Consider the following 16,112-nt stretch of genomic DNA (forward strand, 5'->3'; position numbering starts at 1 on the left):
ACTATACGGTGGGATTTAATAAAAAATTGATAGTTTACTTAAAATTTAGGAACTTTTTTTATCTTTTAAGCAACATTTCTTGTTTTAAATGCTTCATCAGTTTCATTTTAGATGTTATGTTTGAAATATTTTATATATGATAAGAAAAATTTAAATATGATTATTTATGAATATTTTTATTCACGTTGAATCTTATTAAAATATTTCGATGTATAAAATTTTAAGACTTTTTCCTGTTTTTTTTTTAACTTGCACCCAAACAAAGTTTTGTACAGTTTATCATTTTATGGTATTTTTAAATACTGCAGCTATATACAAGGAAAAAAATATAACCATATGTATTCTTGTTTTATTTGTCTTGTTGCATATTTTTATAATATCAAAATTTTATAATTTTTAATTATGTATAATTTTAAATATGAATAATCCGACAAATACATTAAACTACCTAAAAAAATAAAGAGTATATATTTTTTATACTTGAATTATTATATTTGAAAACCATAAAAAATTTAATGTACGAACAAAGTGAAACACTAGGGATAGTTTTTAACTCTTCACATTTCTAAAAAAAACAGCACTCCTAATTAATATGGAAACTAGATGGCGGATGCCTACAAGGCTAGAATCCGATCTATCTATAGTAGTCTATTCATATACTCCTATATTATATTAATATTTAATTTAATTTATTTTAATACACTTTAATTTTTATTCTTATTACTTTTTGCACGATTTTCAAAATAAAATTTAAATCTCATTATATTTAAATACGCATCATAAAAAATTTTAAAAATATATTATAAAAAATAAATTAAGACGAATCCAAATAGATCTCACATGGATATATTTTATCTTTTATGTATGTCTCAAAAATCTTAATCAAATTTCTTTCTTCTTTAAGTGAGATATTCCAAACAAGATGAACATTAGAGAACAGGGGGAGGAGAGGTATTCATTCTAGTTATCAGGTTGATTTTGGGTTAGATGTTTTGAGTCTGTTTGAAATCGAATTTTTTTGTCCATATTGTTTTACTTAATTGTAAATCGTTTTCGAAATTGGGTCAATTGATTCATTTATAAGGTGGGGTAAATATGGGCACCCAATCCATTTTAATTTTTAAACATCTCTAGAAGAGAGTAAAAAGCAAAACTAGCAACGTCAACAAATCTTGCAAGGATAAAATGTAATCACTCCTATTTATCTTTTGAGGAGACTGATGAAAAAGTATAGGGAGCGTAAGAAGAATTTGTATATGGTGTTCATCGACCTGGAGAAAAGCGTATGATAGCATACCACGAAGTATCGTTTGGGATAGCCTCAAGGATAGAGGTATTTCACAAAGGTACATTGAGGCAATACAGGACATGTATGACAGAGTATCTACTAACATTCATACACCGGTGAGTATAACAGAGTTTTTCCCAATTAAAGTGGGACTTCATCGGGGATCATCACTAGGTCCTTTCATTTTTACGGTCATTATGGAGAAAATCTCTAAATCTATTTGGGAGACCGTACCATGGTGCATGCTTTTCGCAGATAATATTGTTTTGGTCGTAGAAACTAAGGAGGAGGCTAATAGTAAATTGGAAGAGTGGAGAGCAGTCTTAGAGGACAGAGGGTTGCGCATAAGCCGCAGAAAGACAGAATATTTGCAATGCGACTTCAGTGGGACAGAACCGATAGGTGAGCCAGAGGTAACAATTGGGGGAGAAGTTGTTACATGTACGTCAAAGTTCAAATATTTGAGATCGGCTATTCAGAGTAATGGGGAGATTGATGGAGATGTTACTTATCGTATACAAGCGGATTGGCTTGAGTGGCGGGCAGCAACCAATATGCTTTGTGATAAAAAGTTTCCTAGTAGATTAAAAGGTAAATTCTATCGCGTTGCAATTAGGCCGACTTTGTTGTATGAGACGGAATGTTGGCCCGTAAAAAAGGTTTTTAAACAGAGGATAGAAGTTACAGAAATGCGAATGCTGAGGTGGATGTGTGGTCACACAATAACTAATAGGATTAGAAACCAGAAGTTTAGGGAGAAGTTAGAGGTAACAATTTAACACTACTCTCTGCAAAGATGCGTGAGAACAAATTGAGATGGTTTGGGCATGTGCAGGGAAAGACTTATGATGCCCTAGTGAGAAGGATCGAAACCATCATAGTGGAAGGTAAGAGATGTCGAGGTAGACCTAGGAGAACGCGAGAAGAACGAATTAAAAGTGACTTGAACGAACTACACCTCTCTAAGGACTTGACCAGAGATAGGATTAGTTGGCGGCGCCTTATTCACGTCTTTAGATTACTGAATATATCCATCTTACCTGTCATTAGTATAGTTTCTTGCCTTTATATATCGCTCTTTCTCTTGTTTTTATCTTACTACCTTCTTTTACTTTTTATTTTTATGTTTATGTTTATTTAATTTTATTTTTCTTTTATTTATTTATTTTTAAGGGTAAATGTGTGTTGTAAGTTGCAGGCTTTACTCTCATTGAAGATTCTTTTCTTGAACCGTGAGACTCTTTGACCGCACTCTCCTTCATGGGTATGAGTTGCCGTCTTTTTTCCTCCTCAGACCCCGATCATAGTTTTTCTATGAATGGGATACATTGGGTACGATGATAATGATATTCATGTTACATCTTATTAGATTGTTTTGATAATATATATATATATATATGTAGGATCAAATAAGAAGGATTTTAAAATGAGAAGGATAATAAAGATTTTTGTTTGATTTTGTTTGGTTACTATATATACAAAAAAGATACTATGTTATAAATTAAGAACATTTTAAAAATTATTTCATAGTTACCTTTCTGTATAATATAGTTACTTTTACAATTATGAGTTTTTGGCTCAATCGTGACCATAAATTTTTTTATTTTAGTGAAATAAAGGGTGTAGAGTCCTTCTTACCCTTGTCAATGGATCTCTCCTTTATATATATATATATATATTAATTATGTATTTTATAATTTATTATGATGTGTATTCATATATATTACTATTATAATATTAAAAATATATAAAAAATAAAGTGGGAAACGAAACCCTGCAAATGAAGGTGGGTCAAAAAATTACACGACGTTATTGATGACTCAATATTTGGCTTTCGAGAAGCTCTACTGATTCTTGTGAATTCACTTAATTATTTATACTTTCCATCAACCTTCTTATTTTTACAAAACCCATTTATTTAAAATAAATAAAATATTTACAAAACAACAAAACATTTTCTGGCCACCATTTGTTTCCTAGTACCTATTATTTTCCATTTATTTATTAATCATTTATTTCCACAACCACAACATTGACGGTCCAAAATAATTAAAATAAAATAAAAATAAAATTGCGGTGGTTTAGAGTTTACTTGGGGATTCTTCCAAACTTTGCAAATTGATTACAGAAGAACAGCAAAAAAGTCTTGACGAATTCGCAATTTTGTAAGTTGTTACTCCATTTTATTTAGGCAACACTTTTTTTTACTATTAAATTTCAGTTTGTTGTTGAGAAAATTGCATTTTATATGAACTAGATTATTACTGAATTGATTCGATTTTGACTCTTTTAGGGTTTTAGATTGAAGGGAACTTTTGATTTTATGAAAAGTTACTTTGTGGAGTGAAATTTTATGGAATTTTTTTGGGTTTTTTTTTGTACTGGGGTTTATGTTTTAGTACTTTTTTTTTTTAATCATGATTTTAGTATATCTCATATGTATGTTTTAGTGGGTTATCATTTTCTTTTGGTAAAGTTTAATCTTTTTAAAATTTGGTTTGTGGGTAACATCCAGGTTTTCTAGTTTCTTGTGGGATTGACTTGTCACTTCAGTTGGAGTTTTCTGCTTAAAGGTAGGTCTTGGATTTTAATTTTGTGGATTTAGTTTATGAAGGTTTTTTATTCTTGAATTTAATTGTTAGTTTAAAGTTAAAATTATGTGTGTTGTTACTTCTATACAGGTGATTTTTATGATAGTATTGTTCAATTGTGTGTTGCTGAGGATCTAGAAGTATTTGTGGATTTAATTTTGTGGACATTGGTTGTATTGATTAAGGGTTTTAGGTATTTGCTATTATTGGGGTTTGGGTGGAATGAAAGTATGATTATGAGAGTGGTCAGGGGGCATTTTCGACGTCGTCGATGGAATCCCCTGACAAAAATTTATTGGGGGTAAAGTTTTGGAGTCTTCGGAAAGGTGAGTCGGCCAATGTGTCGAGGGATTTTTGGATGCCCGATCAGAGCTGTAGGGTGTGTTATGAGTGTGATTCCCAGTTCACAGTATTTAATAGAAGGCATCATTGCCGTCATTGTGGTCGGATTTTTTGTGCCAAGTGTACAACTCATTCAGTTCCCGTTCATTCTGACGAATCCAAGTGTGACAGAGAGGAAACCGAGCGAATTAGGGTATGTAACTATTGCTTCGGACTATGGGAGCAAAGTTTGTTGACAGTTAATCATGAAACTGGTGGTGCTTCTAGTCCAGGACTTAGTCCATCTCCATCGGCAGCTAGCTTGGGGAGCATTAATTCCAGCTTTACTGGTGATAGTAGTACAAGTACAGTAGGTTCAATGGCTTACTCAACCGGACCATACGAACATGTGACGTATGGTTCTTCTTTAAGTCCTGAGCAATCTTCCCAAACTGTTCTAGATAGTCAAGGCAAAGGAGCGTCTGATCCGATTAGTATAAATACTTTTGTGGACATTGGAGATCAATCTTCAAATGCTAATCAGTATGATCATGCTGTAAATAGGTACTTTCCAATCTATAGCCTTCACCTCTACTGTTGCTTTTATTGATATTATATGTGTTATTGTTCTTAAGTGTATTTTGCTTACATTTCTGGCTTTATACTTGGTGCGAAAGTTGACACCGGTATGATTTAGTCTACTTAGAACAGCCTCTCATGATTTGATAACAAGATTTTGACTTTGATTGCATTCTTACAATAATTTTTCTTTTGTTGGAAATTTCTTTTTGTAATCTGGAAGACGGCTTCATTAAGATTGGGTGATGCAGAAAATGTTACGTAAAATTGCTGCATTAGTTTTAGGATTGGGCGAAGTGAAATATATGTTACTTAAATTTCTTAGGATCTATAGCCAACCTTATTCGTGTGTTTCATAATGTAAAAACAAGGCTACATTGTATCGTGTTGGCTGGCTAAGGGGCAGATTTGATACCACCAGCATCAGCTGATATTTGGCTGTGTTTGACAACCATATTTATCCTGTTGATGCACCACTATGAGCTTTACTAGTCGCGTGAAACATTTATTTTTGCATCATAGCCTAAATTGTAAATGCTACTATTGAATAATCGATTTTAGTATTGACTAATAGGTTATGTAATGAGATATCAAGACCTACTTTTTCTGATGTATCAATTTGATATCCTATGAGATTATGATGTCTAAATTTAACCTCTTCCATCTAGTGGAATCGCTGATTATTATGTGATTGAGTAATTGGGCATGTTGGTGAGCATTGCATCTATGTAATGTCCCATGATCTCAATGATTTGGCACCATCCATTGATGAAATGCAATGCTAGAGTTGGTCATAAAATAAATGGTTTTACGGTTGTTTGTATCTGTCCTTATTCACGTGAAAGTCGAGAAGCAAGGGTTTATTCTTATAATACCCACTATTTTTGTCCACAATCTGTTTTAGTTGACTTACAGCATACTTCAAGTAAAATTTAATGGACCAACCCTCTTATCTTGGACTGCTTCTTGCCTTTATTTGGAGGGGGTTATGGAATTAGAGCAAGTAGTCTGCTTCTTTATTCTTAGAGTACTTGGCTTTTTGGAATAAGAAATCAGTTATTACTACCAACTTTTATGATAAAACGGTATCGTAATTGTCTTCCCTTATTTGACTAACTACAATTCAATGAGTTCTTGGATGTTTCTAGTCAAGTGTTTGGCTAGCAAAAAAGTAAAAATAAAATGACTTTCTACCTGGAAACTATCATTTGAAGGAATAGGAAGGAATAGATAGCTTGCTGGTTCATGTTGTGCAGCATGCCTCGTGAGCTTTTTCTCTGGGCTATATCAAGGGATTTTGGGTGCAGGTTTACTGGTTCTGCTGCTACGGGGTTAGGGTTGTGATGAGGTAACATATCGGGATTGGTAATTTGCTGCGATAACCATCTAGTACATTTTGAGGAAGTGTGGGATGCATAATTTATAGAGGTGAGAAAAAAATATAAAAATGTACAAAGGTTCTGATGGGACGATATATATGATTAAAAAGTGACTTGAAAGCATAAACCATTTCATTGCAACAGGACTTTCTGGACTTATTCTTCTCATTGTGAAAGATCATTGTTGATATATGATATAAATGCGAAATTTAAAGTTGATAATTGGTGCTTTGAGAAATGTAGTTTTCAATTTAGCTGCCTGCCCAACTCATTTGTCTTATTCCGAGATTAGTAGAACATTTCATGTTTAGTTGCATATCAGCATAATTAAATGTTATACTGTTATTTTACACTTAATTTCCTGACTTGTCTGATTGTCATTGTGTCCTATCACATACATTGTTTTCAATCAAATCACACTTTTGTCCAAGCTGTGCTGCCTGTTGTCTGATAATTAGGTATTTGATTGTGTCTTTTTTGTCTTAGGAGTGATGAAGAGGAAAATACAAGTGGAAGGTATTATGGTGCTGTTAATTATGATGAAATTGACCATATTTATCGATCTTGCAAAGGAGATTTTGATGGAGAAGGGAATGATCGAAAAGTAGTCAGTCCTTTGCCTTCTTTGGATTTTGGTTCAGAGTTTCTGGAAGGAATCAAGGCTTCTGTCAATGAACCAGGCAGTCACAACAATAATGATGAATCTGAAACTTCCCTATATGGGATCGAGAGTGCTGAACTAGAAAATCTGGATTTTGAGAACAATGGATTACTTTGGATTCCTCCAGAGGCTGAAGATGAAGATGATGACCGAGAAGCTGATCTTTTTGATGATGAAGATGATGGAGATGCTGTTGGCGAATGGGGATATCAGAGCTCTACAGGCAGCTTGACTAGCGGAGAACTTCAGCACAGGGAAAAAGCAAATGAGGAACATCGAAAAGCTATGAGAAGTGTGGTTGGTGGGCACTTTAAAGCACTGATAACACAGCTTTTGCAAAATGAAAACCTTCCTGTTCCGGATGAACACGACAAAGAAAGTTGGTTGGACATTATCACCTCTTTGTCATGGGAGGCTGCCTCACTTCTTAAGCCCGACATGAGCAAAGGTAGTGGGATGGATCCTGGTGGGTATGTAAAAGTGAAATGCTTGGCGTGTGGGAAGCGAAGTGATAGGTTAGTTTGTATTAAAGTTTGTGTTGTTTTTTGAATCTAGTTACTTCCCAAATTCTTGTCTACTTAATAGCCCTCACTTGACCTTTCTAATCGATCAAGATTAGATCCTGTTCAACTTTTCAGTTAACATTTAGTTACCTGTGGCAGAACACTGTGTTTGGCATAGGAGTACTACTTGTATGTAGTTGTATCTTCTTTGGCACAAAAAATAATTGATCTTTTGTTGTCACATTTTTTTTATTATACTTGCTTAAAGTACAAGGCTGCCTTTAATGCAACTATACCTTGTTTTAGTTCTTTAACCTTCACAAAAATGTCAGCTAAAGGTAATATGAAGTTCTGTAATCCGTCTTTTATATGCTAACTTGTATGGATGTCATTTCCCTATTCCCTTACTTGATTTACTTTCTTTTAGTTTGGTGATCAAAGGAGTTGTTTGTAAAAAGAATCTTGCTCATCGCCGAATGACGGCCAAGTTTGATAGACCACGCCTTTTAATTCTTGGAGGAGCATTGGAGTATCAACGGGTCTCTAATCACTTGTCAAGTTTTGACACACTATTGCAGCAGGTTCTAATTGTGTCATTTGCTTTATTTTGATCACTTATCAGTGATTAAGCTTAAGAGACTGATCTCTTCTGGAAAGTTTGTTTTTGTTTTTCATTCAAATTCTTTAATTTGTTGATATTTGTACGTTTTTATCCATGTTCAGGAAATGGATCATCTGAAGATGGCTGTTGCTAAAATCAGTGCTCATAATCCCAATATTGTATTAGTGGAGAAATCTGTTTCAAGATTTGCCCAGGAGTACCTTCTTGCAAAAAATATCTCTCTGGTATTGAATATCAAAAGACCCCTCTTAGAGCGTATTGCTCGCTGCACTGGTGCACAAATTGTTCCCTCTGTGGATCATCTCAAGTCTCAAGTATTGGGGTATTGTGACTCCTTCTATGTGGAGAGGTACTTTGAGGAACATGGAAGTGCTGACCAAGGTGGGAAGAAACTGACAAAGACCTTGATGTTTTTTGAAGGGTGTCCAAAACCCTTAGGATGTACTGTAAGTGTTGCATTTCTGTCGGAATATGTCATTCAAATTTGTTGCTTCAGTTTTGGTTGCTCGTTGCTTTGATCTTCATTTGTTTTTAGTTATAGTTTGAATATTTAAAATTCTGGGCCCTTTTTTTTGCTACTTTCATTTATTCTTTGATTTAAGTGGCAAAAGTTTTGATTGACTAATTAAATTTGTATGCTTCCGATTGGTTTTAGTTATATAATGGTCATCTACATCGAGTTGGATGTTTTCTGGGAGCTATACTTCTGTAGAATCACTCTTCAAAAAAACATTTTATTCATGAATATGATATTTTTTCCATTGAAAGCGATGTTAGGTTTTGGTACCATTGACATTATATCTGTAAGGTTTATTTAATTAGTGCAAGTTATTTGCTTTATTTCAGATCCTGCTCAAAGGAGCCCCTGGTGATGAGTTAAAAAAAGTCAAACATGTTATCCAGTATGGAGTTTTTGCTGCATATCATTTGGCTTTAGAAACATCTTATCTTGCGGATGAAGGTGCTTCTTTACCGGAACTTCCTCTAAAGTCTCCATTGACTGTTGGAATACCTGACAAGCCATTAAACATTAATAGATCCATCTCCACTGTTCCTGATCTTGTTACCCCAATAACCGAAAGGCCTCAGAGTGAAACCAGTCTCTTGTTTTCGAAAGTGCCTTCAGTTAGTACTTCTAATAGTGCTCCTGTCTCAGAAGCATCTCTGCCAAGTTCTGTGACAAAGTGCATGGAATCTCACTCAAGTTCTGTTTGTAATGATGTAGCTCAACATAGTGTTTCAGATCAATTTCCGGAAGGCCACCTTCTTGATGGTGGTGCAGTTGCTAGATCTTTCAGCACGTCTCTTCAGGAAAATGATGATAGTGCGTTGATTGAGCATGATCTTAACAAACTAGGGAATTTGTCAGGGTTGAACTATCGGGAACAGAATGGAAAAGTGCAACCTTTGAAAGAAGAATTTTCTTCTGCACCTTCTGATGGTCAGAGCATATTGGTGTCTTTAACAACACGCTGTGTGTGGAAGGGAGTGGTGTGTGAGAGGGCTCATCTTTTCCGTATCCAGTACTATCGGAACTTTGATAAGCCTTTGGGAAGATTTTTACTGGATGATCTGTTTGATCAAGTATAATCCTTAATCTCTTTTTTAATGCTTGCTATATGCTTGCAAATGCTATTCTCTTATCTTTTCCTTTGACTAACAGTGATGTTTTTTGTTCTTGTATACTTTTAGAATTACCAATGCCGTGTTTGTGAGATGCCATCAGAAGCACATATTCACTGTTACACCCATCAGCAAGGGAGCCTTACTATTTCTGTGAGGAAGCTTACTGATTTACTGTTACCTGGGGAAAGGGAAGGTAAAATCTGGATGTGGCATAGGTGCCTTCGATGTCCACGGTTTAATGGATTTCCTCCCGCTACTAGAAGAATTGCTATGTCTGATGCAGCCTGGGGACTATCATTTGGAAAATTCTTGGAACTCAGCTTTTCAAACCATGCAGCCGCAAGCAGAGTTGCTAGTTGTGGACATTCTCTACACAAGGATTGTCTTAGATTCTACGGGTATACATCTTAACTTTAGGGAACTCCAAAGGCTAATTGTGAAACAAAAGGCTAATTAGGGAACTCCAAAGAAGTAGCTATGAGTGGGATATCCCGCCTTCTGTTTTTCCTAAATAGTTACTATCCCAATTATTTGTAGCGAACTGTTACATAGATGACCTCCTCATACTCTTATTTGTAGAAAACTGTTACATAGATGACCTCCTATCCTAATCTCATTTGTAGCAAACTCTTACATAGATGACTTGAGCATGTTCCTCAAATTGACTGTAGGTTTTTAGTGCACCAAATGTTATGAGGCAGCTTCGATGCATTCCCATGTTTTTTTTGGCATTCTTAATTATGATAAAGCAATAATGGGAAGTAATGATGTGTTTGTCATACGGTCAAATTCTTAATTATGCATGTTTTTTGTGTTTTTGGTTTTCTCATGTTTCTCTGTTCTCTGATGCAGCTGTGGACGGATGGTTGCTTGCTTTCGCTATGCACCAATTGTTGTTCATTCTGTCTTCCTTCCGCCATCAAAACTCGAGTTTACTTATGATAATTTGGAGTGGATCCAAAAAGAAGTAGATGAGGTGGAAGACCCATTGTAGTCTGTGTCTAGTTTTCTATTTTCAAGTTTTCTACAGTCATTAGATTTATTTTTTATAATACTGTGCAGGTACGGGAACGGGCAGAGCTTCTGTATACTGAAGTCTGCAATGCATTAAACGAGATTTCTAAAAAATGGTTGAGGTCTGGGTCACTGGATAACAGCGCAAAAGCTTGTGGATTGAGAAAACACATTATGGAACTAGAAAGGATATTGAAGAGGGAGAAAGAAGATATTGAGGTACTTTTCAAGGAAACACTGCTTTTTTCTTTCCTTGTTTTAGTTAATTTTAAGGAAAATCAACTTCGATGTCAAGTATTGGCGGTTAGTCCAAATTCCCAACCATAATTTAAAGCCGAATAATCTTTACTATAATGCTACTCTATTTAAAACTTCCTATTGTGTTTTGTGATCTTTACAACCAGTTAGTTCCTTTAAAAAGAATAAATTCAAAGTCTTTTTTAGATCTTTCTTATCTCTGCTCTCCATCAGATTGGCACCCTGACCTACATTGTTGCACCCTCACATTGCTGACTAATACCATCGTAGGCCGTAGCCCATATCCAGTTCCTTGCCACACATTCGCCAAAACTTCCACAAACTACCTGTTCTTGAACTTTGTTGGCCCACACTACAATAACCTCTTGCAACACTAGCGTGGCCATCTCTCTCGTAGACATGTTATCATAGACCAACCACCACCAACTGCACCTCTCCCTATCTGTTCCACTAAATTTACGTGGAGGAGATCAGTAAATCCTAACTGAATTATGCACTATACCGCCATGTGATTTGGGAACACTATTAATACACTGAATATTATTGTGACCGCGATCTACGCACGTCATCTCAACCATCATTTGTTATGATAACTATCTCCTAAATAAATTATTGAGAAAATATAGTGAATGTGGAAGTACGGCAAAGTAAAACTCACAAAATGATGCCAAAACTCTGATATTGGACTTCAAAGTTGAAATAGTTGAATTAGACCACATGAGCTTCAGATCTGAAGCATTTTGATGTCCAATTAATCCATCTCAAGTCCAATTTAGCATTCAATATGTAGAGCTTTCCAATTGCACTAGTACTATAGGGCAAAGATATGGAAACTGTTGTATAAAGGAAGGGGAAGAGGCCAAGAGTAAGTTGTTGCGGTCTTGATATGGTGTTCTAGCTTCTCCGCTGGAATGACCGGAACCTCGGGTATTGGATGTTATTGGTTACTCAATAAGGACAAATATAGGAGAGAAAGAAAAAAAAAAGAAAAATTGAAACTGTGCTGGATAGGAGAGGGGATAGAGGAAGGAATTGAAAAGAAAAAGTTAACCAATATACTTTTGACACAAAGTTCGTTTTCTCTGTTGGATTGTCAACAACAAACTTAAAAGGGTTTTTTGAAAGGCTGCTTTATTGTTTAGAACTTGGGATTTTTTTTAATAAGTGTTGTTTGAGATTACTTGAGAATACCAACACTAGTTGAGAGTATTGTTAATTTTAACTAAAATTTTTGTATACTGTGTGTATAAGTGAACATGATTGTGATCAAAAGGTGACAGGGAAATAGAACGTCCAAAAATTAGGCATGCTTAGGCATATCTGCCTTCATGCAGGGCAACTTCTGTTCACTATGAAATAAATAATATTTGAGCTTTTCTTACTCTTGTTTCATTAATTATCTTTGTGATCGGATTATCTGACTTTGTGATTTTTGTTTGGAACAACATCTAGGTCTTGTTCACTTCAACTTGATAAATAATACTCAGTAAAGTAATATTTTTTTAACATTCCATTACCCCAATTCTATCAAGTGGCTCTGACCTTAGCGGAGTTTATTAGTGAAAGTCAGTTGTAATTTGTAATGATCAGTTAACGCACATGAGAGCAATGGTAGACAATCAGTTCTAATCTTTGAAAATCTGGTAAAGTGTAAAAGTAGGAATCACTTAGTCATTCATTGCCTATGTGGATTTCCACAGGAGTCTCTGCTAAAAGCTTTGCAAACAGAAAGACAAGCTGGTATTGACATTTTAGAAATCAATAGATTGAGGCGGCGTTTATTGATCCAAACTTATGTCTGGGACCAGCGCTTGATTCATTCATCAAATTTTGAACCAACAGAAACTCCATTTGGGTTTGAATCTGATAGTCCTATTCTGGAAAAAACGGAAGAAATGCCAACTAATGAAGAAAAGCCTATCATGAATGCTGATGATGAACCAACGAAAGAATTGGAGGGTTGTGGCTCTGTAATTTCAAACGAAAAGAGTGGTACAGATGATGACCAAGGTCATGGCACCATTAATCAGCACAGTTTATGCTCTGGAGAAAGAAATGTAGACCAAGAATCAACGTGTAAGGAAAGGGATGGGTTGTTTCCCTATGGGAATAATATGGCTGAAGTAGGTCCATTTGCTTCTGCAAATACAGTTGGACGAGTTATTTCAGCTGGAGACTTGCCAAATATGGCTAGTTTATCTGATACTTACGAGGCAGCATGGATTGGTGAATGCCACTCAGGAAGTGTCAAATCCAAGGAAAATGATGCAACTGATTCAACCCTTGCCAGATCTGTTACATCGAGTGCTACTTTTGAGAAGCACACTGATGCATGTGATGAGGGAGAAATTCATCGAGCTTCTAGTCTGGCTTTGCCAATTAAGAGTTCTGATGTTATGGATAACTCCACATATTGGTTAAAGGTGCCCTTTCTTAACCTTTATCAATCACTTGGAAAAAATGCCTCATTGAATGCTCAAAAGCTTGATGCAGTAGGGGACTATAATCCAGTCTTTGTTTCTTCGTTTCGTGAATTGGAGCGTCAAGGTGGGGCCAGGCTTCTACTTCCCGTGGGTGTTAATGATACTGTTATACCAGTTTATGATGATGAACCCACAAGTATCATAGCATATGCTCTTGTATCACCAGATTATCAAACTCAGGTGTCTGATGATCCCGGGATTGAATCTACCGTTTCTTTGCCCCACATAAGTTCAGCAAATTCCCTTTCACTTCTTTCACCAGTTGATGCAGCAGCTATTGGCCAAATGAGAAGTTTTGGGTCGTCTGAAGAAAGTTTTTTATCAATGAGTGGGCCAAGGAATTCCCTCATCTTGGATCCTTTATTCTACACTAAGGCGCTGCATGCTAGAGTTTCTTTTTCAGATAATGGTCCTCTCGGAAAAGTTAAATATACTATCACTTGTTATTATGCAAAACGATTTGAGGCCCTTCGAAAGATTTGTTGTCCTTCTGAGATGGATTACATCAGGTCTCTTAGCCGATGCAAGAAATGGGGTGCACAAGGTGGAAAAAGTAATGTCTTTTTTGCAAAGACTTTAGATGATAGATTTATTATCAAACAAGTTACAAAGACAGAGCTGGAGTCGTTTATCAAGTTTGCTCCATCTTATTTTAAGTACCTCTCCGAGTCTATCAGCTGTTGCAGCCCAACCTGTCTGGCGAAAATTCTGGGTATATATCAGGTATGATATAGACACACATATCCTATCGTTACAATCTTGTCATAAAGTTTAGAATGTATGTTTTGTGTGATTTTTTCAGTTGGACAAACTATCCCCGTTTGCTTAGTTTATCTTCGCTTCATTAATTTTCGGTGTTAAATGCATGCCCCTTAAAAAATGAAGTCGTTACATAATGCCGAATTAATGGTAGGATCCATTTTTTATGGAGTACAAGGTACTTACTTTCTTTTCTGTGTTTCCCCCAGCCACCGAGAACAGCCACCTTTTTTGCCAACAATCCTTTTCACCAGAAATTTGAAAAGTACGTTTGACTTAATAGTAATTAAATTAAACTTGATATTATATTGTCAAAGCAGCCGAACTCGGAGAGAAAATGGTAAGATTATTTTTAAGTAATTTATTGTTTTAAAATAAAAAATTATAGAAAATATAATAGTTTGATAGGATTTTTTATATCAGAAAATTGTATTTCGTTGTGGAATGATGGCTTATACGCATACATACATTCGAAAGTTTTTTTCCGACGATGGAGTGGATGATGTATGAGTGAAAAAGACCGTCATTTCTAAGTTCTTTTCAATACTTGATGAGAGATATTGTTGTTCGTTTACCTTTGGAACTTCGAGTTGTGAACTTATCTGTCTCCGTTGTATTTTTGAAAGGTCACATCCAAGCATATAAAAGGAGGGAGGGAGTCCAAGATGGATGTTTTAGTGATGGAGAATCTCTTGTTTCGACGTAATGTTGTACAACTTTATGACCTGAAAGGTTCGTGTAGATCACGATACAATCCGAATTCCAGTGGTGACAACAAAGTTTTGCTTGACCAGAACTTGATAGAAACAATGCCTACTTCTCCAATTTTTGTCGGGAACAAGGCTAAACGATTGCTTGAACGAGCTGTTTGGAATGATACGTCATTTCTCGCTGTAAGTCCACAGTTTTAAGAACTTTGTGTGTTGAGATTGTTCATTTCAGTCTATTGTTTTAACCTATGTTACTCGGATTCTTCATTTTGCTTCACGTATCCATGTCCGATCCTTGATGCTCAGACATTGGTATGGCATTTAGACACTTCATTTTAGGCGTAAAATCGAATATTTAGACGTATCCGACCCTTGACACGTACCAGTATCCGACATCGATACCCGAGTCCAAGTAACATAGGTTTTAACTACTATTTGATCTGTGTAGTAGTTATTGATGTCTTCTGACAATGTTTTTACATCTAAATTGTGTAGTCAATTGATGTGATGGATTATTCTTTATTGGTTGGTATCGATGAAGAAAAACGTGAACTCGTGGTTGGTATTATCGATTTCATGAGGCAATATACATGGGATAAGCATCTCGAGACTTGGGTGAAAGCGTCTGGGATTCTGGGTGGGCCGAAAAATGCAACCCCAACAGTAATATCGCCCGATCAGTATAAAAAACGGTTCAGGAAAGCTATGTCAACTTACTTCATCATGGTTCCTGATCAGTGGTCTCCTCCGACTATCATTCCAAGTGAACCCTTTTCGGACCACAATGAGGAAAACCCAAAAAATGCGATTTCACCTCGATTATTATAGAAGTCTCAAAATCATTAAATGTATGAAATTGTAAGTGTATAGGTGCCTGGTACAACTGTTGTAATTTCTTGTTTTGACTGTATATTATTGTTAAATTTGTTGATTGATTTAGATTATAATAAGGCTCGATAATGCAATTGATGTAGTTTCATTATTCCATCATATTTTTACATCAAATACTGGTCTAAATCTTGTGACACCTTTATGTTATGTTATTGAAGTATAAAGAAAGAGATAGCAGAAACGCAACTTGTAAAAACTTTATTTACGCAACAAATTTTGAGATTTATATTTTTTCTTTACGAAAAAATGCATTTCAAGTTGGTGTCATCTCTCTTAGAAGAGAGCCGAATTCAAAGACTTCATCTCGGTAAAGCATTGCTTACTTCACTGGAATAAGAATCAATTTTCAATTATTACTACTTTTGCTCGCATTTTCCACAATGACATTTCTTGTCTTGTCTTATCATGTTGTACTCTTTGTCTGCTT

The 16,112-nt window shown here is 35.4% G+C and overlaps 2 protein-coding genes across 2 annotated transcripts; both read left to right on the forward strand.

Moving 5' to 3' along the window:
- The first annotated feature begins 1,368 nt into the window (after window positions 1–1,368).
- LOC130815681 (uncharacterized) lies at window positions 1,369–3,859 on the forward strand. Its single transcript, XM_057682169.1, has 3 exons — window positions 1,369–2,055; window positions 2,124–2,175; window positions 3,804–3,859. The coding sequence occupies exons 1-3, from the start codon at window positions 1,369–1,371 to the stop codon at window positions 3,857–3,859; spliced, it is 795 nt and encodes a 264-aa protein (XP_057538152.1).
- LOC130815305 (1-phosphatidylinositol-3-phosphate 5-kinase FAB1B-like) lies at window positions 3,197–15,781 on the forward strand. The gene is made up of 13 exons (XM_057681723.1): window positions 3,197–3,453; window positions 3,804–3,861; window positions 3,970–4,764; window positions 6,645–7,334; window positions 7,750–7,903; window positions 8,046–8,390; window positions 8,791–9,528; window positions 9,637–9,968; window positions 10,423–10,546; window positions 10,633–10,803; window positions 12,543–14,048; window positions 14,711–14,977; window positions 15,290–15,781. The coding sequence occupies exons 3-13, from the start codon at window positions 4,151–4,153 to the stop codon at window positions 15,620–15,622; spliced, it is 5,274 nt and encodes a 1,757-aa protein (XP_057537706.1). The 5' UTR covers window positions 3,197–3,453; window positions 3,804–3,861; window positions 3,970–4,150; the 3' UTR covers window positions 15,623–15,781.
- Window positions 15,782–16,112: the final 331 nt, after the last annotated feature.

Source organism: Amaranthus tricolor, chromosome 6 (genome assembly GCF_026212465.1).
Source record: "Amaranthus tricolor cultivar Red isolate AtriRed21 chromosome 6, ASM2621246v1, whole genome shotgun sequence".
Lineage (NCBI taxonomy): Eukaryota > Viridiplantae > Streptophyta > Magnoliopsida > Caryophyllales > Amaranthaceae > Amaranthus > Amaranthus tricolor.

Coding starts and splice junctions, on each gene's coding strand:
- LOC130815681 (XM_057682169.1), top strand. CDS start 1,369: ATGTATGACAGAGTATCTACTAACATTCATACACCGGTGAGTATAACA. Junction 2,056..2,123: donor AGTTTAGGGAGAAGTTAGAG/GTAACAATTTAA, acceptor GGGCATGTGCAG/GGAAAGACTTATGATGCCCT. Junction 2,176..3,803: donor CGAAACCATCATAGTGGAAG/GTAAGAGATGTC, acceptor GGTAACATCCAG/GTTTTCTAGTTTCTTGTGGG.
- LOC130815305 (XM_057681723.1), top strand. CDS start 4,151: ATGGAATCCCCTGACAAAAATTTATTGGGGGTAAAGTTTTGGAGTCTT. Junction 7,904..8,045: donor TTGACACACTATTGCAGCAG/GTTCTAATTGTG, acceptor ATCCATGTTCAG/GAAATGGATCATCTGAAGAT. Junction 8,391..8,790: donor CAAAACCCTTAGGATGTACT/GTAAGTGTTGCA, acceptor GCTTTATTTCAG/ATCCTGCTCAAAGGAGCCCC.